A 27,790-nucleotide genomic window follows, 5' to 3' on the forward strand; every position below is an offset into this window, starting at 1 on the left:
AAGAGCTATATCTGAACTGAAACCATGGGGTAAGGACCTAGATGGCCTGGACACCAAGTTTATAAAAAACGCTTCAGATGTACTGTCTTACCCACTAACTGATACAGAATGATACAGAAAACAGCCAATAAATTGTTGCTCAGTATCTGACTACTTGTATTGCCTCTTCATGACTGATTAAACATTTGCTTTGCTTTCAGTAGAAATGTAATGCATTGCAAAGCATTGTAGAATTGAATCGGATCGGATCGGATCACATAGAATTGAATCGAATCGAATCGCTACCTCCCGAATTGTGATCGAATCGGATCATGAGGGCAATACCAATCCACACCACTAATGTGCATACACACTGACACATTTCCATTAGCAAATGAGTAAAGCCATAGCCATGATCAAGAAAAACACCCGTATAGATGGGCAAGGAACTAATTTCCCCAGAATTAACATGTTTGTGGGGAAAATTCGACTCCATCTGTGTGTCTATTTTCCAAATACTCACATGACTAATAAATTCCTCTGATTGGAAAGTCTGCACTGATTTTTTTAAAATGGCAAATTTACAGTATGTTTCACTGAGATTGCGTGCATGCGTCTTACAGATGTAATTACAACACTAGTGGTGTAATATTGTACGATTTCAACTTTGTATTATACTGCTGGTGTTGTAAATTACATCTGTAAGAGTATGTCTAGTTCTACTTTATACAACTCCTCATCCTCATGGTTTGCTGGTGTGTGCTGATGTTTCTCAGGTGCAGTGAGTGAGCACACCATGCTGCTAGAGGGGGTGTGTAGCCGGCCAGCCCAGACAGGAAACAATGCTCCTGTCAGCGGTGTGGAGATCATGAGGAAACTCTCCAAGTCTCACGCTCACAGCGAGTCAGCTCTCAGGATAAAGGTAGAGGTGTGTGTGTGTGTGTGTGTGTGTGTGTGTGTGTGTGTGTGTGTGTGTGTGTGTGTGTGTGTGTGTGTGTGTGTGTGTGTGTGTGTGTGTGTGTGTGTGTGTGTGTGTGTGTGTGTGTGTGTGTGTGTGTGTGTGTGTGTGTGTGTGTGTGTGTGTGTGTGTGTGTGTGCGCACGCTTGTGCATCTGTGAGCATGTCAAATTTTGAGTAACTGTAGACCTGTGTACTTATCTCATGATCAGATGACTCGGCACTGGTTGGATAAAGATTGTGGCGGGTCGGACCCTCAGGGCCCTTGTTGGATTTGTTTGTGTTTTTCAGTAACAATTCAGTCTATCATTAGGTACAGTGGAGTAAATGGTGTAACAGCTATGTAAAACCATGGCCTAATGTTGTACTTACAGCATGAATTTACTTTAACTTTTACTTTTGACACCTTTTGACATTTTAAACGGTGTGTTGTTGCTTGTGTGTGTGATTTCAGGGCTCGCACCCGTACCAGTCTCTGAGCTACACCAGTGGAGACACGGCGGCCGACTCTCCCGCCCACGTCAGCCGGGCAGGCATGCCGCCCAACCACAGCCCCCGAAAGGAGTCGCTCCTCAGCTACCTCACGGGCAGCTTCCCCAGCCTGCACAACCTGCTGGAGGCCACGCCCCCTCGCGTCAGTGACGTGACCGCCGCCAAGAGCACCTCCCTCACACGCACAGGTACATGACCCATTACTGTGTCAATTTAACACAGACACACAGGTACACACAGGTACACCACCCTTTACCACACCATTACTTCATACAGAATTAAGAATATTAGAATTAAGAATATTAATGATTTTAATGCCATATGAAATTTAGTCGCTGAAAGGTAGCCCAGTCTTGATCTTGGATGACTATTTAGCACAGCATTACCTCGTACAGGTCATAATGACCAATTAAAAACTGTTTTCATCAAATGTTTGGATCAGAACTCTTGATTACTTTCAATTAGCCTTCGATGTCAAGGGTCATGATTAATCATACCGTGTAAGTGGGCCAAGTGGTCCAAATACCCGTCAGCAGCATCTGTGATGAGTCACTCCTGCAAGTTGGCTTCTAACAGATCAGTGCATATGAGCTTGGAGAGGGTGAGGGAGCTCGGACAGTTTGGCTATTTCTTATTCACAGTTGATCATATCAGAAATGTAGTCACAGGCATCTATGGCAATTCTTATTACAATGCAAGCATTATAATGAAAATACTTGTGGTATAGTCGTGCAACACACTGTTCACAATCAAATATGGGTCATAACTAGGGGTGGGCATAGATTATTTTTTTTTAATCTAGATTAATCTCACTGTAATTAGGAAATTAATCTAGATTAATCTAGATTAATCTATATCAAAATGGCTCATTCAGAATAGGCACGCTAGCAAAATAATGCCAAAAAAAACCTTGGGGTTTCTTAAGACAGATGGCGCATTAGACCAGAGCTCATCTTTTTTTTCCAAAATGCATCTCATCTTCAAAAAATGGTTATGTTGATACTTGGTGATGAAAAAAATCACTGCAATATGTGTAAAGTGTGTCCAATATATTAGGAAGCATTTACAGTTACAAGATGCTGACATTTCAAAACAGCGCTATACATTGTGGAGGCAATTACAGATAAATCTATCAAACATTTAGGCTATTTAAACAAAATTACCTCAACAATTCAGCATTTCTAATGGGGAGAGAGAGAGAGAGAGAGAGAGAGAGAGAGAGAGAGAGAGAGAAGAGAGAGAGAGAGAGAGAGAGAGAGAGAGAGAGAGAGAGAGAGAGAGAGAGAGAGAGAGAGAGAGAGAGAGAGAGAGAGAGAGAGAGAGAGAGAGAGAGAGAGAGAGAGAGAGAGAGAGAGAGAGAGAGAGAGAGAGAGAGAGAGAGAGAGAGAGAGAGAGAGAGAGAATCTGCCACTGACTAGTAAAAAAAGCAGCAGCCCTCAGCAGAGCCAGGCTACTCGCTATCTAGAACCTGCAGCACTGGCACACGGCGATTTGGCCTAAACCTGACACTTTTTTTCAGAGTCAGAACGCCAGAGGAGTTACAACTCGAAATGAATTCAGTTGGCAAAAAAAAAAAAATCAAGCGCGACAACCGCAAGGATTATTACCGTTTGACATGAGAATATCTCACTGAGTCGCAAATGTGCACGATTGCAACACAAACATTCAGTGAGAGTAGATATTGACAGTTTCAGTTTGACAATCTTCAAAATGCATATCACACGGAATGTTTTTCAATTATGGCACAGGCAAGATTTCTGGAAGTTGTTTAGGCTATGTGTTCCATGCAATGCGTGAGGAAATATAGGCTATGTCGGGCTGGTTGCCTACTCACACACAATAATGTCTCTCTATGGTCACCTTAAACAATAACGTCTCTTTAGTCTACCACTTATGAAAAAGCACTCAAACAACACCTACCACGGCAGAGGGATTAATGTTTTCAGCATGCAAACACTTCATATTTAGTAGGTCTGCTAGCAGCAGGTGGAGAGGAGAAACGACTGGAGCGCAGTCTGAAAGCGTCTGTCAATTTAACGCTATGGTGACGTGCATACCCAAATTCCAAACCTATATTTTGAGAATAGATTAACGTGCGATATTTTCTTTATCGCGCGACAAGAGTCTCACATTATCGCAGCACGTTAACGCCGATAACGGCCCACCACTAGTCATAACTTTCAAAAATGGGGCATGGAGAACTTATTAAATAATTTATTTACAGACTGTTGCCTTCATTGTTGTCTATCTCACTGCTGTAGGCTACCGTATAGCCAGCCAGTGCAGCTGAAGTGCCCGACTCCTTAAGAGGGAGGGGGCACATCTCTTCCCAGTGTCGTCTGTTACCGGGCATGTTGGAGGTTGTAGTTTAGCCATCATTACAAGGAGTGGTCAGCCAGTTTATGAAATAAATTCACTGGATCACAGCAACCTTTAATCTCATGATTTAAAAAATGTCGCTGTTAAAACAGAGTTGAGTGAACACGATAAGACGATGAATAGCACTAATTGTTATTATTTACACCCCTGTTCCCCAGGTAACAGTGTGGGTGCGGAGGTGCTGACAGAGCATCCTCTGCTGGCGGAGCCTTCCCCGGTCAGTTTCTACAACTGGATGTCCAACGCCGTGGGCAACCGCACCGGGGGAGGGAACTTACAGGAGTCCCCCCTGAACCGCCCATCACAACACAACAGCCTGCAGACTGGAGGTGTGTGGGTGTACACACGCGTGTGTGTGTGTGGGTGGGTGTGTGTGTGTGTGGGGGGGTTGGTGGGTTGGTTTGTGTGTACATGTGAGTGTGCGTGTGTGTGTGTGTGTGTGTGTGTGTGGGGGTTGGTGGGTTGGTTTGTGTGTACGTGTGTGTGTGTGTGTGTGTGTGTGTGTGTGTGTGTGTGTGTGTGTGTGTGTGTGTGTGTGTGTGTGTGTGTGTGTGTGTGTGTGTGTGTGTGTGTGTGTGTGTGTGTGTGTGTGTGTGTGTGTGTGTGTGTGTGTGTGTGTGTGTGTGTGGGTGGGTGGGTGGGTGGGTGGATGGGTGTACATGTGTGTGAATGTGCACTTGAATATCATCACTTGTATGAAATATCCTTGTCCTGTGACCGCTCTACTTCAATCCACACTTGCTTAAATCTTGTGTTTGAGATTTCTCTTTTTTGTTCTTATTTTCAGGAGTTCTGCCCACCATTCCTTCGGCGTCAGACTTCAACACGGTCTTGTCAAGTGACCAGAACACCCTGGACACGCACTCCCAGCACACCCACACCCACTCACAGCACAGCACCAGCCAGGAAGACCTGCTGGAGCCCGACGACCCGATCAACCAGTGCCCTGCCGCTGTACAGCTCGCAGACGCTCAGGTACCATACACACAGCAATGCATACTGTGCACCAGTGGTCTACAATTATTTTTCTGCAAGTGCCAAATTATGTAGCGCAAATAGGGTTGAGGGCCAAACAAATACCCCGACTGTATGGTCAGAGATAGCACACATACTGTATACGTAGGTTTTCATTTGAAACTTCATGGCGGGCCAAATGTTTCCCATGCCCGAACCGGTTCTGGCCCGTGGGCCGGCATTTGGACACCACTGCTGTAGACACACACACACACACACACGCGCCCGCGCGCGTTCGTGTATGTGATGCACACATACTAGCACACACACCGGTGCACTTGTTCATGTCATGGATACCAGGTAGCAGAGCTAAGTGTGAAATGTAATTTATTTAATTATTATTAATGACCAATTACTAATTAATTTCTGGGCATTAGCTGAGGTTGTACCACCTGACGTCTGAGCACTAAAAAATGTCATTGACTGTCATATCGATACACTACTTAGCCAGCTCTTAGCTCCCTTGATGGCACTTCTGCCTCCCACACCCAGAGTTTGCTTTGAGGTTGGGGGTTCGAGACTGGGACTAGAAGGCTAATATGCAGATGGGTCTGAAAGACTGACATGCATTGCCCTTTAAAAAAATATATACCTTTCTTTGACCCCCCATGGGTATGCAAGTCCAAATGTGGGGGGCTTAGCCCACAGTGCCACAGCACCACCCAATCATCGATCTTGATAATGTACTATAATTGATTAAGAACCATCTAACATTTGTATACTTTACTACTATATCTTCTTTAGGTTGTGTTTAAGCCGCTGCTGAGCCACACGGGTATCCAGCCACAGGACGCTCCCCCCTTCAGCTACAAGATGTACTTTGGGGAGCACCTGTCCTTCAGCGGCACCCTGGAGTGCCTCAGGGCCGACATCGTGGACTCCGACACCAGCAAGGACCGCAAGAACAAGCGCGCCCGCAAGTAAGTGTCTGTGGAGGAGGACATCAGCAAAGAAACCTTTTCAAGAACCAGTGGAAAGGCATCCAGGATTGACACCTAGTTACCCTTTTTGCCCCTACATGTCTTTTTACTGTATATACTATAATAGATGAATTAAGCCATTTATTATTTCAGCCTTTCAGCCCTTGCAGCTGTCTTTATGCCTTTTGAGGTGCTTTTGCACTGCCCGTTCCATTATAGTGTCCAAATAGGATGTCGCTCAAGCTATACTGTATACTGTAGTCTATTTGATGACTTGGAAATCTGCTGGCCTTATGTTAGTCAACTAGCCTACATAAAGTAATGCTATATGACGATATCAAAAACTTAACTCCGGGTACGGAAACACAAACCAGGCTGACTGAACACCACCACTCAGCTCGACACAACACGGCACGGCCGGATTGCATGTGGAAAAGAGGCCTTTAGTTCACGGTTATGGCTGGGTTCATTTATTTGTTACCAAGTATAATTTTTGACCCTGTCTTTGTTACTGCGTGTTTCTCCAAGACAAGGCATGGTGAACCTTCCCCCGCTGGAGTTCAAGCCGGCCCTGATGATCGAGACGTTCAGCCTGAACGCGGTGGTGCTGGAGAAGTGCATGTCCTCCTCCGGCGGCCCGCCCGGCCTCGCCTTCCACGAGCTGAGCCGGCGCCCGCACGCCAGCGTCCACTGCCACTTCACGCTGGCGTGCCAGGCCATCCGCCAGCACGTGGACATGGCCCTCGTGCGCCTCGTCCACCAGTTCAGCACCATGATCGACGAGATCAAGGCCACGCAGACCGACATCAAGCTGAACCGCTACACTGCCGGGTCGGCGTCCCCGACGCCCACGTTTAAGGCCAGGCCCTACCGGCAGTTCCGCTCGTCAGACTTTAGCCGTAGCAGCCGCGGGAGCCTAAACGGGACCATGTCCCGGCACACGGGGCAGAAGGCCAAACGCGCCGGCACGGGCAACTCCGGTGCGGGTGTAACAAGCAGTGTCGGTATGCCGATTCCTGGGGCGGGTGGAATTGGAGGAGGAGGAATGGGAATAGGAGGGGGGTCGGGAGGAGGGGTGAGCTCCAGCTCGGGCATCCCGGGCCTGGACACTCTCCCGAGACGCGAGCCACGCAGTGGGCGCAACACCCTGAGCCGTGGGGAGCGGAGGACGTCAAAGGTGTCGCGGAAGGGGTCGCGTGACGTGGCCGACCACATGACCATCCAGATGGACGACTCAGACTCCATCACGGTGTCGGAGCAGAGCGAGCCCTCGGCCGAGTGCTGGCAGAACATGTACAAGCTGCTCAACTTCTACTCACTCATCTCCGACCCCACCGGCATACTGGACAAGGAGGCTGCCGACAACGGACTCTCAGGTGAGCGCATTAATATGATTGGAGTCAGCTATGGCTGGTTTCTCTGTTGTTACTCAAATGTGGATGTCAGTCCTGGGCAATCTTCAAGATTACACAATTACAACAATGGTGTGTGAGGCATAATCCATTTGAAACGGTCATTTTAGCCCTTTTTAGCTGATACTGTCTCAGTTTTCATAAAATGATGCACACTGCAAGAAACAAGCACTCTTTGGACGTATTGTAGATAAAGTTTCACTGCACTGTGTGTGACATGTTTGTTAATGGTCCCAATAACCAATTTTCAAGGGAGGATCTGTCAACGCTCAAAAGAATGAGTTAATAATAATCCTACTTAAAGGAAAATTCAGCCCGCATGAAATTTTCACACGATTTTCCCTTAGGTCAACTTTCATTGGCCTCAAACAGCTGAGATGCATTTGTCAAATGGACGGAGTTGTCCTTTAATAACTGAATGGGTTTAACTTCAGTAATATTTACTCTCTTTCACTCTTTCCTCTCCTGAACCTACAATGTGTGATCTTTGTGGCAATCTCTTATCAGTTAAGCATACTGTATTATATCTTGCTCTGCCCTTGCAACAAAATGGCAGCAGCTTTTTAAAGAAGGTACTATATTAGCCATTTTTAATAAGATCCCATCTCTTAAAGGTTTTAAACTTGTAAAAGTGTATTGATATGAACAAACTTACGTATTTAATGTATTTATTTCATTGTTGATGTTTTATGAATTAGTGAAATCGTATTACCAGTATTGGCCATGACATAGCCACAGCTGTTTAAATAGCTATAAATGAAAACAAACAAACTTTCCCCTCCTCAACAGACGGTGGGCGCAGTCCGACAGATGTCCCATGCCGTTTGGTCATCGAGTCGGAGGGCGAGTCTCCGCCTAGCCGCCCCTCGGGCCGCCGGCGAAGCCTGGGGGGCAGCGAGCCGCACCACGTGACCCTGATTGTGTTTGGGGTGGGCATGGTGAACCGCACCCACCTGGAGGCAGACATCGGGGGCCTCACCATGGAGGCCGAGCTCAAGAAGATACACGGCAGCTTCACACTCAAGGAGAAGATGAAAGGTAAACAGTTACACATATTCATTACCACACTAAAATGGATAAAGAACTGACTCTGAATGTCTCACAATTGGTCAGCCATTCACCAGTGATTCATCCATTTTATGTAAATAATATCCACAATGCAATAATATTCATTATATATTAGTTGTAGCACTTCAGTTTCCATATTCATGTTAAAACCTTTAATCAATTCAAAGAGCTCTCAGTATCAAAGATCTTTTCAGCAACATATCACTAGTCACTACATTTCTGTCAGGTAATGTTTTGATTTACACTGAATTGCATCATGATAATATGTCCTCTTTTTTGTTAGATATCCTGCATCAGAAGATGACAGAGACGTGCGCCTCTTCTCACATCGGAGGGGTCAACATTGTCCTACTGGAGGGCATCACACCAGACATCCAGTCAGTACCCCATCATGACCTTTGCATCTGAACTGTGACATATCTCTCTCTCTCTCTCTCTCTCTCTCTCTCTCTCTCTCTCTCTCTCTCTCTCTCTCTCTCTCTCTCCTGTTTGTGCATGCTCCTTTCTGTTTGTGCCGTTTATCCTATATGCTGCTGTGCATGTTTTTTGTTTTTTTCTAACAATGATTTGACTTCTTAATGTTTTGAATACGTTTGATTACTTATACAAGGCTTGGTTTTGTACAACCTTACTGGTTTTGTTCTGGAACTGCAGTTTTCTTTGTATGCAATATGATCATCGATTTCCTCTTTTTTATCCTGTTAACTCCTTTCTCTTCTTACTTTGGTCCCTTTTCTATCTCAACATTCCTGTTTGTTTCTTTCACTTTCTCTACTTGCTTTTCTTTCTGTTTTTATCTCTCTCTCTCTTTCTCTTTATCTCTCTTTATCTTTTTGGGGTACCCAGATTGGAGGATTTCCCCACTTCTCCTACCAGCACAGTCAAGCAGGAGTTTTTGTATGTTGGATCGCTTTTCTCTCCTTCCCCTTCCCTCTTCCCTTCTTTTCCCCGTCTAAAGTCTTCATGAGTCTGCAGCCGCTCACATCTTCACCTCTGTCTTTCTATTTGTGGAGATCATCCTGTTCACTCCCTCCTCCTCCTCATGGTTTTTCTCCACACCCCCACGTTCCTCACAGCTCCTCTCCTCTCATGGTCTTTCGCTCCGCAACATCTCCAAGCACCAGCTCACCGTCAGTTTCCTGTGCCACTGCATTGTTTTTTTATTTCATTTATCTGTGTTGTTGGTGTCGCTTTCTTTTTCTCTCTCTTTCTTTCTCTCTCTCTCTCTCTCTCTCTCTCTCTCTCTCTCTCTCTCTCTCTCTCTCTCTCTCTCTCTCCCTCTCTCTCTCTTTCTTTTTCTCTCTCTCGTTCTCTCTCTCTCTCGCTCCCCACCCTCTCTCTCTCTCGCTCCCCACCCTCTCTCTCTCTCACTCTCTCCCACTTGTTCACTCTCTTTCTTCTCCTCTGCAGCACATCTTTAATGCATCACTCCGATCCTCTTGTGGTCTTCCTCCTGAGCCTTTCTTGTCTGTCTCTTTTTCTTGATTCGGTGTCAATGTGTGGCCACCATGCAGTGCTCATGCCGTGTTTGTGTCTTATTCATTATGGCTGTCAGACGGTCCGACAGTGCTCACCTGGTGTTCATTATGTTGTTGCTACCAGTCATTATGTTGCTACGCCACACAATACAGTGTCTACGGCATGCTGATTACGTTTCCATCCCCATGCTCCATGCTCACCTCAGGCTTAGGATAAGGAGCTTGCAGACTCGCTCTGAATCACTCTGTTTGTCCCTTATTACAGAGCATTATAGTTTGGTGTGTGTGTGTGTGCGTGTGTGTGTGTGCGTGTGCGTGTGCGTTTGTGTGTGTGTGTGCGCGCGTCATGCTGATTGTTTCCATCAACACACAGCCAGCTATTACACTCATGTTCGCCACCATGCATATAGGGAGTCTGCAGACTCGCCGTGCATCACCATCATCATTAGTTTTTCTTGTTGTGTGTCTGAAAGTCTGAAAGAGCGTGTGTTGTTTCCCATAATCTGATCCCTTATAGGGCCAAACCACACTTTAAACATATTTACTTTTTCCCACCCTTTTTTGGTACCGATAAGTACCGATAGTGTCTGTGCCTCAGTAGGGAGCTGGGTCATTATCCTTTTGCCCCGCTCTTATGAGTGCTGGCTGAGCATTTTGTCTGAATGAACTATGTTTACAAGACTTAACAATAATCTGCATCCTCCTTACCTTGGAGGGCCAGCCACTGTTAAGGATGATGGAGCACACATTGTATTTGTATGGATGTTCCATAACATTGTGTGCATGTGAGTGAGTGTATGTTTGTGTGCCTGCACGTGCATGCATTTTGTGCATATAAGCCTACAGTATATTGTGCGTTTATTCTCATCTCCTACTCCTTCAACCGATTCTGTTTTGTATGTCTGTATCCATTTTTACTATGTTTTCTAACTAGATATGTTTGTATGGGTGTCTGTCTGTCTGTCTGTCTGTCTGTCTGTCTGTCTGTCTGTCTGTCTGTCTGTCTGCGTGTGTGTGTGTGGGTTTGTTTGTGGGCGTGTGTATCTGTGTCTATTTTTGTGTGTGTGTGTGTGTCCGTTTGTCCGCCCGCCTGTGCGTGTCTGTTTACCAGGACGGTGGTGAAGTGCAACATTGCCAAGTCCCAGGCCCTGTACAGCGCCCAGCGGGGGCTGAAGACCAACAACGCGGCGGTGTGCAAGGTGGGCGCTATCCTCATCAACATCCCCCAGCACCCGGCCACACTGCACAGCATGATGGTCCGCATCTCACACCAGCTCTCCAAGCAGATCTCCGACCTCATACGACAGCCTTCCAGCACGTGAGTGTCTAGCCCACACGCATGCACGCGCACACACACACACACACACACACACACACACACACACACACACACACACACACACACACACACACACACACACACACACACACAAACACACACACACACACACACACAGCCCTCCAGCAGGTGAGTCTAGCCAAAACACACACACACACACACACACACACACACACACACACACACACACACACACACACACACACACACACACACACACACACACACACGCACACCACATCTCGCATCATCTCTCCAAGCAGATTTCAGACCTCATACGGTAGCCCTCCAGCGCTTGAGTCTAGTCAAGCAGACAAGATGCATTCTGACATGCATAAAAAACGCACCCTTGTGCTCAAATATACAGTACTCACATAGCACACACACTTATACACACAAATATGCACGCACACACCACGCCGGCAATATATTCACACTTGCACAGACTCACATACACACCATGCCAACAGACACTTGTGCACAAATATACACTTGTATACTGCATCCACATACACAAAAGCAAATACACACGCATACCCACATCCATACATCATAAACCCATACACACAAATACAGACGCCCACGCCCAAACATGCTCTCATATACACACACATACAGTATATACTTGCATAAACATATACACATACACACACACTCACTCACTCAAGCACTCTCTCTTTCACACACGCACACACACGTACACACACGTACACACACACACACACACACACACACACACACACACACACACACACACACACACACACACACACACACACACACACACACACACACACACACACACACACACACACACACACACACACAATAGTTTTTGCAATGAATGCAGCAACTCCATTGTACAGCAGCCAAGCAGCATGTTATGTTAATTTCATTGGATTTGATCTATGGTGATTATTACGAACAATGAGGGCTTCACAGTACCAACAATTGGAAGCCATAGCATTTACAAACAAAAGAGCCTGATCCGTAATCCTCGTATAATGCTGACAGCATCGCTCAATGCTGATGTGCGGGGTTGAGCTGAAAACAATGGAGTCTAAACTAATGGAGTCTAAACACACACGCGCGCGTGCGCGCCCGCATAAAATATATTCACCACCGTAGACACAGATAAATTTGCCCGCGCTTATTCTTTGTTTGTGCGAGACACAGACAAATTTGCACACGCTTATATTGCTTTGCACACAAACAGCCCTCCATATTTTTTCACGTCTCCCCACCCACTCCACTCCCCTCTTACACCGTAACTAGAGTGTAATCACATCTTTACCAGTCGACAGTGGAGATGGATGTGGGATATGGTGAACTTGGTGCAGGAGCCTTTAATGTCTCTGCTTGTCACCATCAAAAGGTCGGTAATGGAGACAAAGTGGGCTGTCAGAAAGGCAGCCAAGCCAGTGGATGATGAATGTGGAGGGAAACCACAGTGTGCCCTTATTCTGCATTCCCTTTGTAACACTGCATGCTACATGTTGCACTCCTAAAGTAGAAACAGTTCGCCAGTTTCTATTGTGTATGGATGGCCGTTGAAGTTTGAGAGAAAAGAGGGGATTTACCACATAAGAGGCCCTAATGGTAGTCGAGGGGCCCGTCAAACAAGATGCGGTAAAGAATCCAGAACGGAAAGGGGAACATTTAGTCATGAAACATGCTGTAAAAGTGGAGCTATGAGTGAGAGACATTAGGGATAACTGTTTTTGGGGGGGAGCAAAGCTTAATTTTTAAAACTGTAAAGTAAACAGAGCTGCATCATTTGTATGAAATGTCCTATACAGTACACAAATTACAGGTTATTGTTGTTTTGAGAGAAATTGCAACAGAAATGGCTTGTAATATGCACTACTTTTGTATCCTTTACACTATTCATTATGTAAACGGCGTTAAGTTACATTTGCTCTTCACTGCCTCCCTTCTCTGTCAGAGCTTTCATCTGAATTCACAGAGGGTTTGTCCAGTTCTCCTGCATTGCATTGTATAGTCTTATTGTATAGTTTTTCAATGTTTTTTTTGTGGGCTTTGAATATAGACAGGGTAGTGAAGAGATAACAGGGAGTAAGTGGGGGAGAGAGACAGGGAAGGGCTGGGAAAGGCCCCAGGCCAGACTCCAACCCCGGTCATCTGCATACCGTACGTACGGATGGAGTTTCCAATTTGTGGACTCCTGTCCTCCACCTGTGCTTGTGGCCTTGCGTTTCGCTGACGCTTTCCGAGATGTTGAAATACACTTCTGTCATCAGTGTCGTCATCGTGAGGCCACAAGCATGCAAGGGAGTTTGCATATTAGAATGCACCCACGGTGTTGTGTTTTAGTGCGCTGTGCCACAGCACCCCCTGCAGTGTGTAGTCCTGCTTGACAACACCAATGGGTCTGTCTAAGAAGCTTGCAAACCAAATTCATACCCCCCCTGATCTCCTCTACACTTGCAGGCCAAACCGTTCCATACCGCAAGGACACGGAAACATGTAAACAATGCTCGATTAAATTTGCCCGCCACTGCATCACTAGATGTTGGTCTTAGGGGGATATCCACTTCAGATAAGATATCTCGTTTTCGAGGGGGTAGATATTTCTCAGAAGTGTATAGACCAAATTGACGTCTCACTCGTAACCCCCTCAGTCTCACCCGAAATCTATAACATGTGAATGCTTGAATGCATTTTGTTCATACTATCAGCTTACCGTACATTGTGTGTTTTTATTCTCATCACCTACACCTACTGTATGACCAGGTGGCACTCAATTTCCCCTTGGGGATTAATAAAGTCTCTCTCTCTCTCTCTCTCTCTCTCTCTCTCTCTCTCTCTCTCTCTCTCTCTACTCATTCAGCAACTCTGTTTTGTATATCTGCATCCATTTTTATTATGTTTTCTTACCGCCAGGCCGCCTCCGAACCGCGAGGACACCCCGACCCCCCAGCCCTCGGACAAGACGTCCAGCATCAACCAGACGCCGGTGGAGGCCAACGAGTTCCCGCAGCTGCCGGAGGGCCTGGAGAAGAAACCCATCGTGCTCAAGTTCAGCGCCATGTTGGACGGCATCACCATCGGAGCCGCGCTGCTGCCCTCGCTTAAGGCAGAGTACAAGATGGGACGCATGAAGAGCCACGGCATGACCGGTGAGGACACATGTACACACACACACACACACACACACACACACACACACACACACACACACACACACACACACACACACACACACACACAGGCCAATGTACAGCATTAGGACCTGTTGCCCTCCCTCAAGACCTTTAGACGTACCCAGATGCGCTTCACGTTCGAGCTGCCGAGCTCAAGCTGTGTTTCAAGTCACAGACCAATATCACTAAACTAAGCTTTTCGTCTCTAATGTTCATTCTGTACATTCTCTATACCTTGTTTTTGCTACTCCCCCAGGTGCCCAGACGCGCTTCACGTTCGAGCTGCCGAGCCACAAGCTGTGCTTCCAGTCCAAGGTGCCGCCGGTGGATGCGGCGTCTGCCATGCCGCCCTCCGCCAGCCTGACGCTTCCTCCCGTCACCATGTCGGGAGAGTACATCATCCAGGAGCACGAGGGCCACAGCGAACGTGAACACATCTGGGCCCCCGAGGAGATGCCCACCAAGCACGGCAACTACCTACAGGGCAACTACCTGCGCTGCGTGGCAGAGGTGAGCTAAGGCCAGCGTTTATTGTGAGCATTGCTTTGATGGAATATTCATATCCATGTAGTTTTGTGATACAAGACGAGAGAAAAAGCTTGTCTGCATGAGAGGTCGGCAGGTCGGTGCTCATAAGCGCGTGCGTGTGTGTGTTTGTTCATCTGGTATTCCATGTGTGTCTCTCTGGACAGATCGGGTCCTTCGAGCACAACCTGACCACAGACCTCCTGAACCACCTGGTGTTCCTGCAGAGGGTGTTCATGAAGGAGGTCAACGAGGTTATCCAGAAGGTCTCAGGTATGTCTGGCATGACCTCTTCAACCGCTATTACATTGAATAAAATACTGCACTCCGGTCTTTCATCTGTCCATACATCAGTAACTAAGAACAGGGGCCTCATGTACAAAGACTTCCATAGATATCCTACCGAATCTTTGCGTAAGTGAAACTCTAGAAAGATACATTTGCACCTAAAATTTCAAATGTATTAGTCCATGCACGAACAGGTTTTCATGTGGTATGTCCAATTTCACTTGAAATGTAGTACACATGAAGTCCGTGTTAGTACATCTGAACATTTGCCTGACAAGTTGCTTACCGGTACAGAGCTTTTTTGTGCATAAGCAACTTTTTGTACATGAGGCCCCAGATTGACTGATTTTGACCTAGTCACACTTTTGAAGGCTAACACTTTGGCATGGAGTTCTACCCACTTTCATGGTGTGTTTGTGTGCGTGTCTGTGTGTGTTATATTCTATGTAGGTGGAGAGCAACCAATCCCACTTTGGAACGAGCACGATGTGTCCACTGATGGAGATAAGCCCAAGATCTTGCTGTACTCTGTCAACCTCATGTTCAAGGTAATCATACTGTATGTGTAAAGCAGGGTTCCCACGGGTCATGGAATTTCTGGAATATCATGGTATTTCATTAATTTTTTTCCAGTCATGGAAAGTCATGGAATTTTGCCATTTTGCATGCACAGTCATGGAATATCATGGAATCCCAACAGTTGTGTAAAAGGAAAAAAAAAGATTTTGTTTGGTATATAAAATTGTTTCTTACTGGTTATACTACAATGTTTAGCTAGAGACGGTTTGGTTTCGCGCTGTAATGTGCAACATTCTAGAATGTAATAATCCCACTGAGGTCTGGTGGTGGCTCTGCATTGGCTCTAGGGGTGAAGATAATTTTCACACTTTTAAAAACTTCTTAGCGTCATTTCTTTTTACGGACGTGGCCATGGAATTTTGTTTTTTTGGGGTCTGTAAAGTCATGGAAAATCATGGAATTTTATATCTGAATTAGAGTGGTAACCCTTGTAAACTGTGCATACCCATGCTGATACTGTGTATGAATCCCCCAGTGTATTGCAGTGGTCATGGAATTATGTATTTGTAAGAATTTCTTCATTATTCTGAGTTTTGTGCAACAGTCGCGAGTATTCTGTGTCAGTACAAAGAGCAACAATTAGAATACAATCAGCTGTGTCTTGACAGGCTGGGTAAATGCTAATAAATGCTAATATTAATAAATGCTAATGCAATTTAAAAAGTACAGGTACATACTGTATGTGCTTTAGCATTTCCCTGATGATTTATGCTCTCCGGTGTCTTACAGGGCATCCAGGTCACTGCCACTACCCCGTCCATGCGTGCCGTGCGCTTCGAGACGGGTCTGATTGAGCTTGAGCTGTCCAATCGGATCCAGTGCAAGTCAACGCCCACAGGAAGTAGCTACCTGAAGCTCTTTGGCAAATGTCAGGTGGACCTGCATCTCGCACTTGGACAGATTGTCAAACATCAGGTATATATCCATTCCTACAGACGCAGGCACTTCCACAAGCATACAAATCGAAGGTTACGCATGTTACCATGGTTCTATGAGTTTCGGATGACCGCCAGGCCTTGGCTGAAAGCACCGCCTGGTGGTCAGTAGAAGCAAAATAGAAGCACACACACACACACACACACACACACACACACACACTTTTTAATTCTTCATTTGGACAGATAGGCGTTTATCCTAGCACATGCCAGCATTTTTGCACAAAACTAAAGGAATCTGGTCACTGAGTGTCCTAAGGATGCATGTGGCACCTACAGTATGTCTTCAAATGAAGAGGCTCCCAGTTATGCTGGATACTGAGCAGAATTTTGTCAGTTGTTCAGTCAACAAATCCCTCTGGCACGCACGCACACACACACACGCATACATACACACGTGTGTGACCTTACAGAAACCTTTCATGACCCAAGTTACATTGCTTTATCTCATTTAGTTAAGTGATTTCCAAACGGAATGAGAATACTCCAATGTGCTCTCAACAGGTCTACGAAGAGGCGGGATCGGACTTCCACCACGTGGCGTACTTCCGCACTCGGATTGGCCTGCGGAACGCCCTGCAGGAGGAGATCAGCGGCTGCTCAGACAAGGAGGCGGTGCTCATCACACTCAACCGGCCAATCATCTTCGCCCAACCTGTGGCCTTTGACAGGGGTATGTTCCATACGTCACATTATTACTATTACACCCACCCTGTAGACTTTGACAGGGGTATGTTCCTTACAAATTATTGGGCTCGTGTTTTATGGAGCAGTGCTGCTTTTAACCAGAATGCATTGAACCAGAATGCAATGGCAAAATATGTGTGCACGCTGCATAACCTAAAGCAGCACTACTCCGCCAAGGAGGTTATGTGATCGTCTTGAGATTGTGTGTACATTCGCTCATTTGCACGTTGACTGTACGTGTGTGTTTCGGTCCACCAGAGGGCAGAGGGCAGAGAGCGCTTTTTTAGTTACTATTACACTTAGCTGACTCTTTTATCTAAAAGGAAATAGAGTAATTTAGGTACAGGGTTTCAGTAATGTGAGGTGAGGTGGCTTGCTCAAGGGCACTTTATTCATGAAGAGACTGCACACATTTATTTTCTGAGAACCAGCAATTACAACTGGCAATCCTCTGATCTCAAGACTCATTTGACATTGGGACTAAACTGTGTTAATGTCAGCTGTGCAGCAAACATGTTTGACACGGCAATTAAAATCAAACATGTAAGCATTTAATGTGTTCAGGATTTTTGCGCCACCCTCTAAATATGCACCATGGAGAGCTGTCTGCATGTGTTCCCCTTTGAACGCAAAAGTGACTTTTTGAGCAGTGTTGCCTGGCAACGACATGAAAGTCTCCCGATTCTTTGATGAAAAGTTTACTGCTGCTGAGCTGAACTACTTTGAATGCAGTTTAGGGAAAACACAGGAGACTTTTGGCACCCAGGAAAATACCTTTGGGAGAGGAGCCAAAGCCGTCTGCATCATTCACATATACAGATATGTAGTCATGTTTTGGAGAGCATGCAGTGTTTTATTATTATTATTCTGTTTTTTTCCCATAGTAAACCCACAATAAAGCTCCTAATATGGCTTTGAAGCAACCCAGTGGCTTTATTTTAGTTTAAGTTTTGACAACTTTCCTGGGTTCCATACACTGCATAACTCCAGGGGCGTAGCTACCTTGACTGAAGTAGATGGAATTCTTTTTTTTTTTTTAAAGATATTTTTGGGGCTTTTTAGCCTTTATTTTTCTAGACAGGACAGTGGAGGAGAGACAGGAATTGAGTTGGGAGAGAGATACAAGGAAGTATCTGCAAATGACCCGGGCCGGAATCCCACCTGGGTCGCCGGCCTAGCAGTCCAGTGCCGAGCTGTTTTAGTCACGGCTGGGCCATAGATGTAATTCTCTTGAAGATTGCTCTGGCAAGCACAGCATGTAAGAATATGTAGCAGTGTCCCCTGCTGCTGTCTTGATTAAGATCAAGACGTTTCTCTGCCCACACCATCTAACTGACAACATTCTAATCGGAATGTTTTTTCAAACTGAAAGTATGAAAACCTATATATATTGTTTGTGTCCCGTTTCAACATTCATAATTATGGGAAATGCAAGAATATGAAATGCAGAAATTAATGCATTGGACTCGGTACTCAATGCCTGGAACCTGGTAGCCAAAATGGGGGTAGCTACAGTTTGACAGAGAATTTGATAATGTGTATGATATCTGATGGAATAAATTGATATCCATCTGACATCAAGGAGAACAAGTAACTTGTGTTTTAATGCACATGTGCAATATAAATTGACTGTGTTTTTAAACATGTGCCTGCATATGTGTTATGTAGCTGTTCTGGCTGAACTGCAAGCCTATGCCCAGTTTTCAATTCACTGCTATTTAAATGTGTATGTGTGTACAGTGTGAAATAACTGTTTGTTTTCCGCAGCGGTGCTGTTTTGGCTGAACTACAAGGCGGCGTACGACAACTGGAAGTCGGAGAGCCTGAAGCTGAACTCGGACATCCACGTGGCCACCAAGGAGGTGGTGGACAAGCTGCCAGCCATCCAGCAGACCAGCGTGCAGGCCTTCAGTACACTGTTCCTGCAGCTCACTGTCAACGACCTGGGAATATGCCTCCCCATCACCAGCACCACACCGGTAAGCAAGCACCCACGCACTCACGCACTCACGCACTCACGCACTCACTCACTCACCCACTCACCCACTCACCCACTCACTCACTCACTCACTCACTCACTCACTCACTCACTCACTCACTCACTCACACACACACACACACACACACACACACACACACACACACACACACACACACACACACACACACACACACACACACACACACACACACACACACGACCACACACACCTACATGACTACACTTACTAGACCAGCCAGCAGGCCTTCAGTACGCTGTTCCCACAGCTCACCATCAACCACCTGAGAATACAGCATGTCTGCCTACTTTTACTAGTACCAGAGAGAGTAGATAAGATATATATACTAATAGTTAGTACCACGCAGTTGGAGATAACGGGGACGCAAACACACACACACACACACACAGTCTTAACTGACATGTCTCTGTTGTCTTGTTCCAGGCCAACCACAGCATAGACTTTGACACGGGCTCGGCCATGGTGCTGACCATCGAGAGCACCCTGATCACGGCCTGCTCCTCCGAGTCCCTGGTCAGCAAGGGCCACTTCAAGAACTTCTGCATCCGCTTTGCCGAGGGCTTCGAGACCTCCTGGGATGACTGGAAGCCTGAGGTGCGCGGGGACCTGGTCATGAACGCCTGTAAGTACTCTACCGTCCATTTCAATAGGTCTGCAGTCACATCTTGCACCCTGTACTTTACACTTTTATGTACTAGGTAAGATTTGCAGGTGTGATTATGCAGTTCAAAGGCAGAGAACCGAAATATCTATTTCTCGAATAATGCATCTTGAATGCTGTATGCCACATATTTAACTTAAACACGCACATTCTCTTTCTCTCTTTCTCTCTTCCTCCCTCTCTCTCTCTCTCTCTCTCTCTCTCTCACACACACACACACACACACACACACACAAAGATACAGTAGTGGAGACACACAACGAAGATACAGTAGTGGAGACACACAACGAAGATACATGTATAAAACAGTAAAATCAATCAAATCCAACAGACATATACTTTATTAGACTATATTTTATTGTCTGCACACATCTTTCCTGGATGTAGTTTCAACATTTCAGCAGCCACATTTTGTACTCGAAAAAGTGACATCAGACCTAACAAACTGTCGTTTTTAAATCTACTGGGAATACAGTATTTCAGCGCTTGACAGGAGGTTTCTTTTGCAGGAGTGAAGTCTTTTTTTCTAGAATAATATACTCTCAATGAGGAAAGAAAAAAATCTGTGAAAGATTCACTCAGTAAAGTCTGTGGCCTCACCTCTTAAAATAATAGCCGTCAGCACCCTGGACAGCTCCCACCTTCCAGCACCCTCTCCCTCTACCTCTCCATCTCCACTGCATTGAACTTTTACCAGGTCCACCACCATCAATCACGCCCTCCCTCCAGCATCTCTGTCCACATTGCACTATACTTTTTTTCTGGGGTCACACTACCACCTTCACCTCATCCTCCATCCCCACACACATTGCTCTTTCTCTGGGTCCACACTACCACTCCCTCCTCCCATCGCCCCCACCTCCAGCCTCTCCATCCCCCACTAGACTGTTGTTTATCTGGGGCCACACTACCACCACCATCCCTCTCCACCCTCCCCATCTTCCAGCAGCTCTGCCCCCCTAAACACTGCCTTTTCTGTGGGTCCTTCACTGCCACCCACCCTGTCTACACCCAGCCTCTCCATCCTCACTACACTTACACTACGATCCTATTCCACCCCCCCCCTCTACGCTGCCCTTTCACTGGGGCCAGAATGGGCATTTTAGACAGATGAGGTGTCAGGTGGCTGACATGATGGAGCTCTTTCTCTCTCTCTCTCTCTCTCTCTCTCTCTCTCTCTCTCTCTCTCTCTCTCTCTCTCTCTCTCTCTCTCTCTCTCTCTCTCTCTCTCTCTCTCTCTCTCTCTCTCTCTCTCTTTCTCTCTCTCTGTACTCCTTCTACGTGGAGCTGCCAAAGCTAACCTCCCCAGCCCTGACAGGTGAAGTCAGTCGATGTGGCCGCAATCAATATCCCTCCCCATCTCTCGTGTCCTCGTCCAACCTCCATGCCAGCTCGCAACGATTTATTTCTTTATTTCTTAGCAAAACTGCCAAACGATAGAGCAGCTTTTGGGAAGCCGGCCAACTTACCTGGAGGGTGGTGGTGAAATGATGCCACATTAAGTCTCATCATGACCGCGTTAACAGAGCCAGAGTCAGCGATTTGTTATAGACGCTGGCTGACAGTGGGCCTATTGCTATTGCTATTGCGTTCGCACATCTCTCCCTCTCCTGCCTGTGGGGATGATTCTCATCGCATTTCATTTTCCTCTGCTTGTGTACTCCTGCTGTTCTTGCCGCTGTTGTCATTCAGAAAAAAATGCTGCCAGGAAGGTCACAGAATTAATTCCTATTTATTCTGGTTGGTTAAACTGAAACAAAAAAGCCCCTGCTATTTCCTGCCATTGTTTTTTTTGTGTGTGCAGAGGATAGGGCAATATCTGGAACTCTGCTTTCAGCTATTCTCTGAATATGAAAGTAGCGTATTCAGGCTGTTTAAGAACCTCCAGTAACTGAATCTGTTATGAATGAATCAACCTTCAACGGAAAGGTTAATATACTAAAGTAGACAGCATTGCACCAGCAGTGAATGTAGCCTCAATTGTAACGCCAAGCTGTATTTCTCTGCTGCAGGTGTAGTTCCTGATGGCACCTATGAGGTTTGCTCTAAGACAACAGGACAACCAGCTGCAGGTACGTCTGAATATGTTTGTGTTTGAATTTCTGTTGGCAGGGGGCATGAGAGTTAAATATCTTGTATTGGTGTAATGTTATTGTATTGCGTATTGTTTGTTTTGCGTGTATGAACTTTTTTCAAAACAGATTGTTCAGTCACATTGCGTATTTATGGATGAGCTCAACTGCCACTTGTTCATTGGTGATTGTTCTTTGGTTATCACTCAGACCTTTATCAAGGCTGCAAATTTTGAAAGCTATTCAATTCGTGGCCAAAGGGCCACATGCGGCCCAGGTGTGATTGACTCTAATGACAATGTCCTTGAATAAAATGCATGCAGATATTTCAGCTTTTGTTAATTCCTTTAATGCTTCACACATAAGCTTAGCCTGTAAGGTAAAACAACTAGGAACCATTGATTTAAATCATATCAAATTGAATCGAATTGTGGAGAATTCTCAGAAAATTATGGAATCGTTAGCCTAAGAAATCAATATTGAATCGAAACACAATGAAGGCACTCCTTCATTTACACCCCTACATGTGAGTGTTTTTGCCATTGTCATTTCCCTTCCATACCCCGCCTCCCGATCACAGACAGCAGCAGTGCGGGCAAGTGGACACTGAATGTGTTGTGGAAGATGTGCGGTATCGACGTGCACATGGACCCCAACATCGGCAAGCGGCTGAATGCGCTGGGCAATACGCTAACTTCGCTGACGGGCGAGGAGGACACCGACGACATGGCCGACATCAACAACGCCAACATGGCCGACCTGTCGGACGAGGACGAGAGCGACGGCATCATATCGCCCACGCTGCACATGGTACAACAGTGGACCCAGCTTTAGCTTTTCACATTTAACAGCAAATGCAATTCAAAAGCAGTCTCTCACCACTCACAGTAAACAGGAGATGCAGGAATGGAATAAAATCAGTTTTTCACTAGGGATGCACAATACCACTTTCTTTGAAAATCGCAACAAGTACTCTACGAGTATAATCCTTTCTGTACTTGTTGATACCGAATACCGATACCGATACTAGGAAGTGTCAGGGCCAATAACAATACCAATATCCAGATTTTTCACCATGCACATATTCAATGTATTATGGTAAGTGTATGCTTTTAGAGAGCAATAGTACATAAATATAAAAACTTACAATTTGATAAAGTATTTGGTTAAAATTAAGATGGAAAACGTCTTTGTTATAAACTTATTGTCATCAAAATGGCAATGGCCATCTCTTAATCTGTTACTTTAGAATGTCCGTAATGTCATAGCACTGTTGTTATGTTGAAGTTAAGCTTTTTCAGCAAATCATGAATAGGATCGCTGGTGATACCATCTGAATGAAAGGGCTACCATTAAACAGGAAATACAATGATTAATGATTTATATTCTACCGGAAATTCTTCATGCAGTGAACATATACAAACCTTTTATCTCCCACCAGGTGGTATGTGGACCAAGCTTTAATGATTTGATATTGAACAGAAAATGCATTAGTCTTTCTACACAATGTCAAGGTAGCGTTTTCTACCATGCACTGTATGCTTTAATGACTCACTTAACAGGGTGTACAGGATTCAAACACTGTACCAACCTTGTGTCTCACCTTGCACATGGTATGTGTCGTTTACCAGCTTTAACGACTTAAGATGAAACAGGAAACACATTCGTCAAAACAGGCTTAAGCACCATGCACATGGTCAGTTTAACCATTCACATCAAGCAGGATTGCATTAGTCACAAACACTGAACACTAACCCCAAACATAACAATATTAATATACACTCATAAAGGTTTACTAAAATTCCTTTCAACCAGTCAACATTTTACCAGTACACTTCATTATGCAACTTGAGAAAAATCCTTCAAAGAAGCACATTCGTAGTGTTGTGTTTTCTCTCCCAAGCAACTGATGTGTTTTTGTTGCAGCGTCAGCAGCAGTCCAGCATAAATCCTGAAGATATTTGCATCTGTTTATTTACTCCTAACAGCATGTGTACAGACCAAAGAGACAGGACAATAACAGCATGTATCCCGTTTGTTTAAAACCTGATGACTAAAAACTTGCACGTCTGTGGATGTTTGTTTCAAACATGATTAATTTGAAACAAGCAAATGTCTTTGAAGCAATTTTCCACCGTCTCTGTAAGCAGGCTCATTTTCGACCCCCTCCATGACTTAAATAATTGAGTTTTAGCTCTCTCCTTCTGTTCTTCCAACCGTTCTTTGAGTCTGGTGGTATAATTCCTAGTTCCAAGCGAGCCTGTAGCTGGACCCATTTGTTTCAATGATACATGCTAGCTTGGAGGTACAATTTGCACCACCAGTCAGGAAAAGGCTGGAATAACAGGAGAAAGTCAAATTTAATTATTCCACTCAATAGGAGGTAGGAAATGGGCATATTCCCGGAAGCGGTTGAAAATCGCTTTATTGTTGTTTATTGTTTTGCTACCAAGTGGCATGTGTGTTATTAAAATGACTACTAATATCATCTCACCCAGCGTGGCGAGGGCGGCGGCCTCAGTCCAAGGGTGTCGTTCAGGAAGCGTCTGGTGGAGAGCCTGCTGGGTCTGAGCCCCACCCTGCCCCCCCGCTCCCCGGTGCTCGACTTTTACGACCGCCCCCCGACGCCCATTAGCGCACGGCCCGTCGTCACCTTGCGAAAGCGCACGGGCAACGGGAATGACAGGCCCCTTTCCTGGGGTTGTGTATGTACCGCACAGTTGTTGGACACTTCAGTGTCTCTTCCACTGTGCCCTGTTTTTTTTTCTTTTTTTTCTCTATTTACCTTTTTCCCCTCTTATCTTTTTGAATTTCCTCCTCTAATACAATTACGTTTTCTATATTCTTTCGATATGGAATATATCCTTATATTTTCTATTTTACCCTGTAAATCTTGACCTGTCCCTCCTTTTTTTAATCTTTTTCCTTGGACCTGAGCATTCCTTTTGGAAAACTGCACAATCTTATTTTTTTCCAGGAAAAGCTCATGATTCTGAAGATCTTGATTTTCAGACTTGTTATTTTTCCCAAGTGTACATATTGCCTTCAATCAGGACTATGTACGGTCTGTGTCTGCAGTGGGTTTGGTGTTGTTCAGCATGTGCTTTTGGTTCTACTACTATCCACCATCTTCAGGGTTATCTGAGGGCCAGATAACCTGGACATTGGCAAGGGGTTTTGGTCTTTGGGTGATTGACTCTTTTCAATATCAGTGTTTTTCTGTTGCAGCCTTTTGAATGATCTGAATCATGACCTGTTTGCCCTTTTTTTAGGATGGTGATGGTGAATTTTGCTCAGTGTGTCTCTGTTTGATGACTGGAACGAACGTTTTATTGATTGAATTGATCAGAAGCCCGCATATTCCTCCTCTCAGGTGTCTGATGGTTTCTCTTGTGATCTTCTCCTATGTGCCACCGTAGGAGCCCATTGACCCGCGCCGTCAGGTGGTTATGGGTAACCAGATCATAGACGCTCGTGGCAGGAAGTTCAACAAGAGGCTAGTGGACATCAGGGAGCTGAACGAACAGGCCAAGGTCATCGATGACCTCAAGTAAGCCATACAAACAAACCTCACCTGCAAGCAATTGGAAATTAAAATAGAAATCGTTTTGTTATTTTTATACACAGTAAAACTCCGGTTTTGGACCTGTACTTGACTGTTGCACTGCAGACCTGGGTTCGATTTTGGCCTGGGTCCTTTGCCAGCCCTTCCCTGCCTCTCTCTCCCCACTCATTTCCTGTCTCTCTCCCACTGTCCTTTCCGAAAAATAATTTAAAAAATTGCCAACAAATATCTTAAAAATAAATAAAGATAAATAAAATATTCAATTTAGGGTTCTTAAATGTACATGTCACAATGTTTTTATTTGTATCCACATGTTATGTTAAAACGGATAACAAAGCTATATTTTTAAATATCCGCAAGCGTGTTACCGACACCAAAACATATACATTTCGCCAACATGCACAGCATCTCCCTGTCCCACTGCAATGCTGAGGAAACTTGGTAATGATGGTAACTAACAATGTCATAATGTCTGTGTGTCAGGAAACTGGGGGCCAGCGAGGGCACCATCAACCAGGAGATTCAGAGGTACCAGCAGCTGGAGTCGGTGGCTGTCAATGACATCCGCAGGGATGTACGCAAGAAGCTGCGACGCTCCAGCATGCGGGTGAGTCACACAGACACACACTCACACACTCACACACTCACACACTCACACACTCACACACACACACACAGTCGGGCATTACCAGCACACACCTTAGGGGGCCAAACCAACACATTTTATAACATGGCCATACCAGAATAAGGCATTTTATTAGTCAATAATTCGGAAACCATTTTGCTTTTGCGGGCAACTTACCGTGGAACTGTTCACTAGACCTAACTTGACCCAACTCAGACCTTGGTCTGTTTTATCACAAAAGATTAGGCGTCACAGATCTACAGGTTTACCAAAAGATTATTAAGTCACAGCGAACCCAAAACCGGTAATGATGCACATAAAGTATATAGACCACTGAAGTAATGACATACACCGAACACCAAACCTAGTGTTGATTCACATACTGTATGCTGTTGGTGTAGTTCAGGGGTGCCCAACCTTTTTTTAACCGAGATCTACTTTTGAAGTTGATGGTCTGCCGTGATCTGCCAAGTCAAATTTAAGGATGTCAGTATGAAAATGTAAGACCACCATTTATTAATCACCATTATTATGAACAAAATGTTTTTAGTAGGCTACTATGGCCGTATCTTTTCAGTGTGTTTTTAAAGTCTGCTGAATAGCCTATGTTTACAAAGCAATGCAGCACTGATAGTATGCAGAGATAATTTCAGTCCTACACAAGTCATAAACAACTGAAACAATTTAAAAATGATAAAACATTTGGTAGGCCTATACAAAAGGCATATGTAGGCCCTATTTCTAAAATATGATGAAGCATATCATGCCTTCAGTGGTACAAATTAAAAAGGGCTCAGAAATTCACCATTTGTTATGAGTAAATAGTAGGCTAGTTAAGTTCACTTTACTATGAGAGAGAGAGATAGAGAGCAATGAGAGAACTCATTGGATTGGTTAACACCCCTGTTAAGAGTGACTTTTTCTATGAAGATTTTTTTTTTCAGCTCTCTGGGACAAAGGCTTTCTGTTGTGAGTTTGGCCAATCGTTTTGTCCACAACTGGAGCAAGAAACAGCACAAATTGAAGTGAATTCCATACATGTCAACAACTAACATTTCCCTTACACGCGGCACGCGATGTAAACGCAGTTAGCGATGATGCATGCGACTATGCGATTTGGACGAAGATCCTCGCATTTCGCCACGTCATAACGCATCGTTGCGCACATGTTTTGTTACTCACCCGATGTTACATGTGTGCACACATGAATCAACTGCAATACTCTTACGGTAACTCCCTAATGCTTTCCCCTCATTCTGTGTTACCGTGGGAGTAATTATCTAACCAATACAGTACCAGCAGCTTGCTACATTTGAAAGACAGTATTTTCCCCGTCACATTACATGTCTCGCGATCGACTGCCACTCCCCTCGAGATCGACTGGTAGCTCGCGATCGACTGGTTGGGCACCCCTGGTTTAGATTATTGTCCTGTCTGCTTACTGCATTACATTACATCACATTTCATGACTTTTAGCTGACACTTTTTTATCCAAAGAGACTTACAGCTATTTTAGATTGCTCAAGGGCGCTTCAGCCATGCATAGAGGTGTAGGGAGAGGTAAGGGTGGGATTTGAACCTGCAAACCTCTAATCTTAAGTCCACCTCCCTAACCACTATGCCATGGCTG

The 27,790-nt window shown here is 45.2% G+C and overlaps 1 protein-coding gene across 16 annotated transcripts in view; it reads left to right on the plus strand.

The window, feature by feature from the left end:
* kiaa1109 (KIAA1109 ortholog) overlaps positions 1-27,790 on the plus strand; it is a 100,961-nt gene that overhangs the window by 43,231 nt on the left and 29,940 nt on the right. For 9 of the 16 annotated variants that reach the window (XM_063184559.1, XM_063184561.1, XM_063184565.1 and 6 more), the window contains exons 42-64: positions 1-29; positions 756-901; positions 1,391-1,616; positions 3,966-4,136; positions 4,595-4,782; positions 5,566-5,741; positions 6,270-7,117; positions 7,943-8,191; positions 8,505-8,598; positions 10,811-11,017; positions 13,943-14,178; positions 14,459-14,712; positions 14,895-15,000; positions 15,466-15,563; positions 16,324-16,509; positions 17,034-17,202; positions 18,984-19,195; positions 19,661-19,859; positions 21,911-21,970; positions 22,551-22,780; positions 24,469-24,675; positions 25,390-25,520; positions 26,019-26,142. The exon at positions 1-29 is cut by the window's left edge and continues 7 nt beyond it. In XM_063184559.1, the coding sequence (XP_063040629.1) occupies positions 1-29; positions 756-901; positions 1,391-1,616; positions 3,966-4,136; positions 4,595-4,782; positions 5,566-5,741; positions 6,270-7,117; positions 7,943-8,191; positions 8,505-8,598; positions 10,811-11,017; positions 13,943-14,178; positions 14,459-14,712; positions 14,895-15,000; positions 15,466-15,563; positions 16,324-16,509; positions 17,034-17,202; positions 18,984-19,195; positions 19,661-19,859; positions 21,911-21,970; positions 22,551-22,780; positions 24,469-24,675; positions 25,390-25,520; positions 26,019-26,142 (4,546 nt within the window). The remainder of the gene's footprint in view (positions 30-755; positions 902-1,390; positions 1,617-3,965; positions 4,137-4,594; positions 4,783-5,565; positions 5,742-6,269; positions 7,118-7,942; positions 8,192-8,504; positions 8,599-10,810; positions 11,018-13,942; positions 14,179-14,458; positions 14,713-14,894; positions 15,001-15,465; positions 15,564-16,323; positions 16,510-17,033; positions 17,203-18,983; positions 19,196-19,660; positions 19,860-21,910; positions 21,971-22,550; positions 22,781-24,468; positions 24,676-25,389; positions 25,521-26,018; positions 26,143-27,790) is intronic. The other 7 variants (XM_063184562.1, XM_063184573.1, XM_063184564.1 and 4 more) reach the window with 3 other exon arrangements.

Source organism: Engraulis encrasicolus, chromosome 19 (assembly GCF_034702125.1).
Source record: "Engraulis encrasicolus isolate BLACKSEA-1 chromosome 19, IST_EnEncr_1.0, whole genome shotgun sequence".
Taxonomy (NCBI): domain Eukaryota; kingdom Metazoa; phylum Chordata; class Actinopteri; order Clupeiformes; family Engraulidae; genus Engraulis; species Engraulis encrasicolus.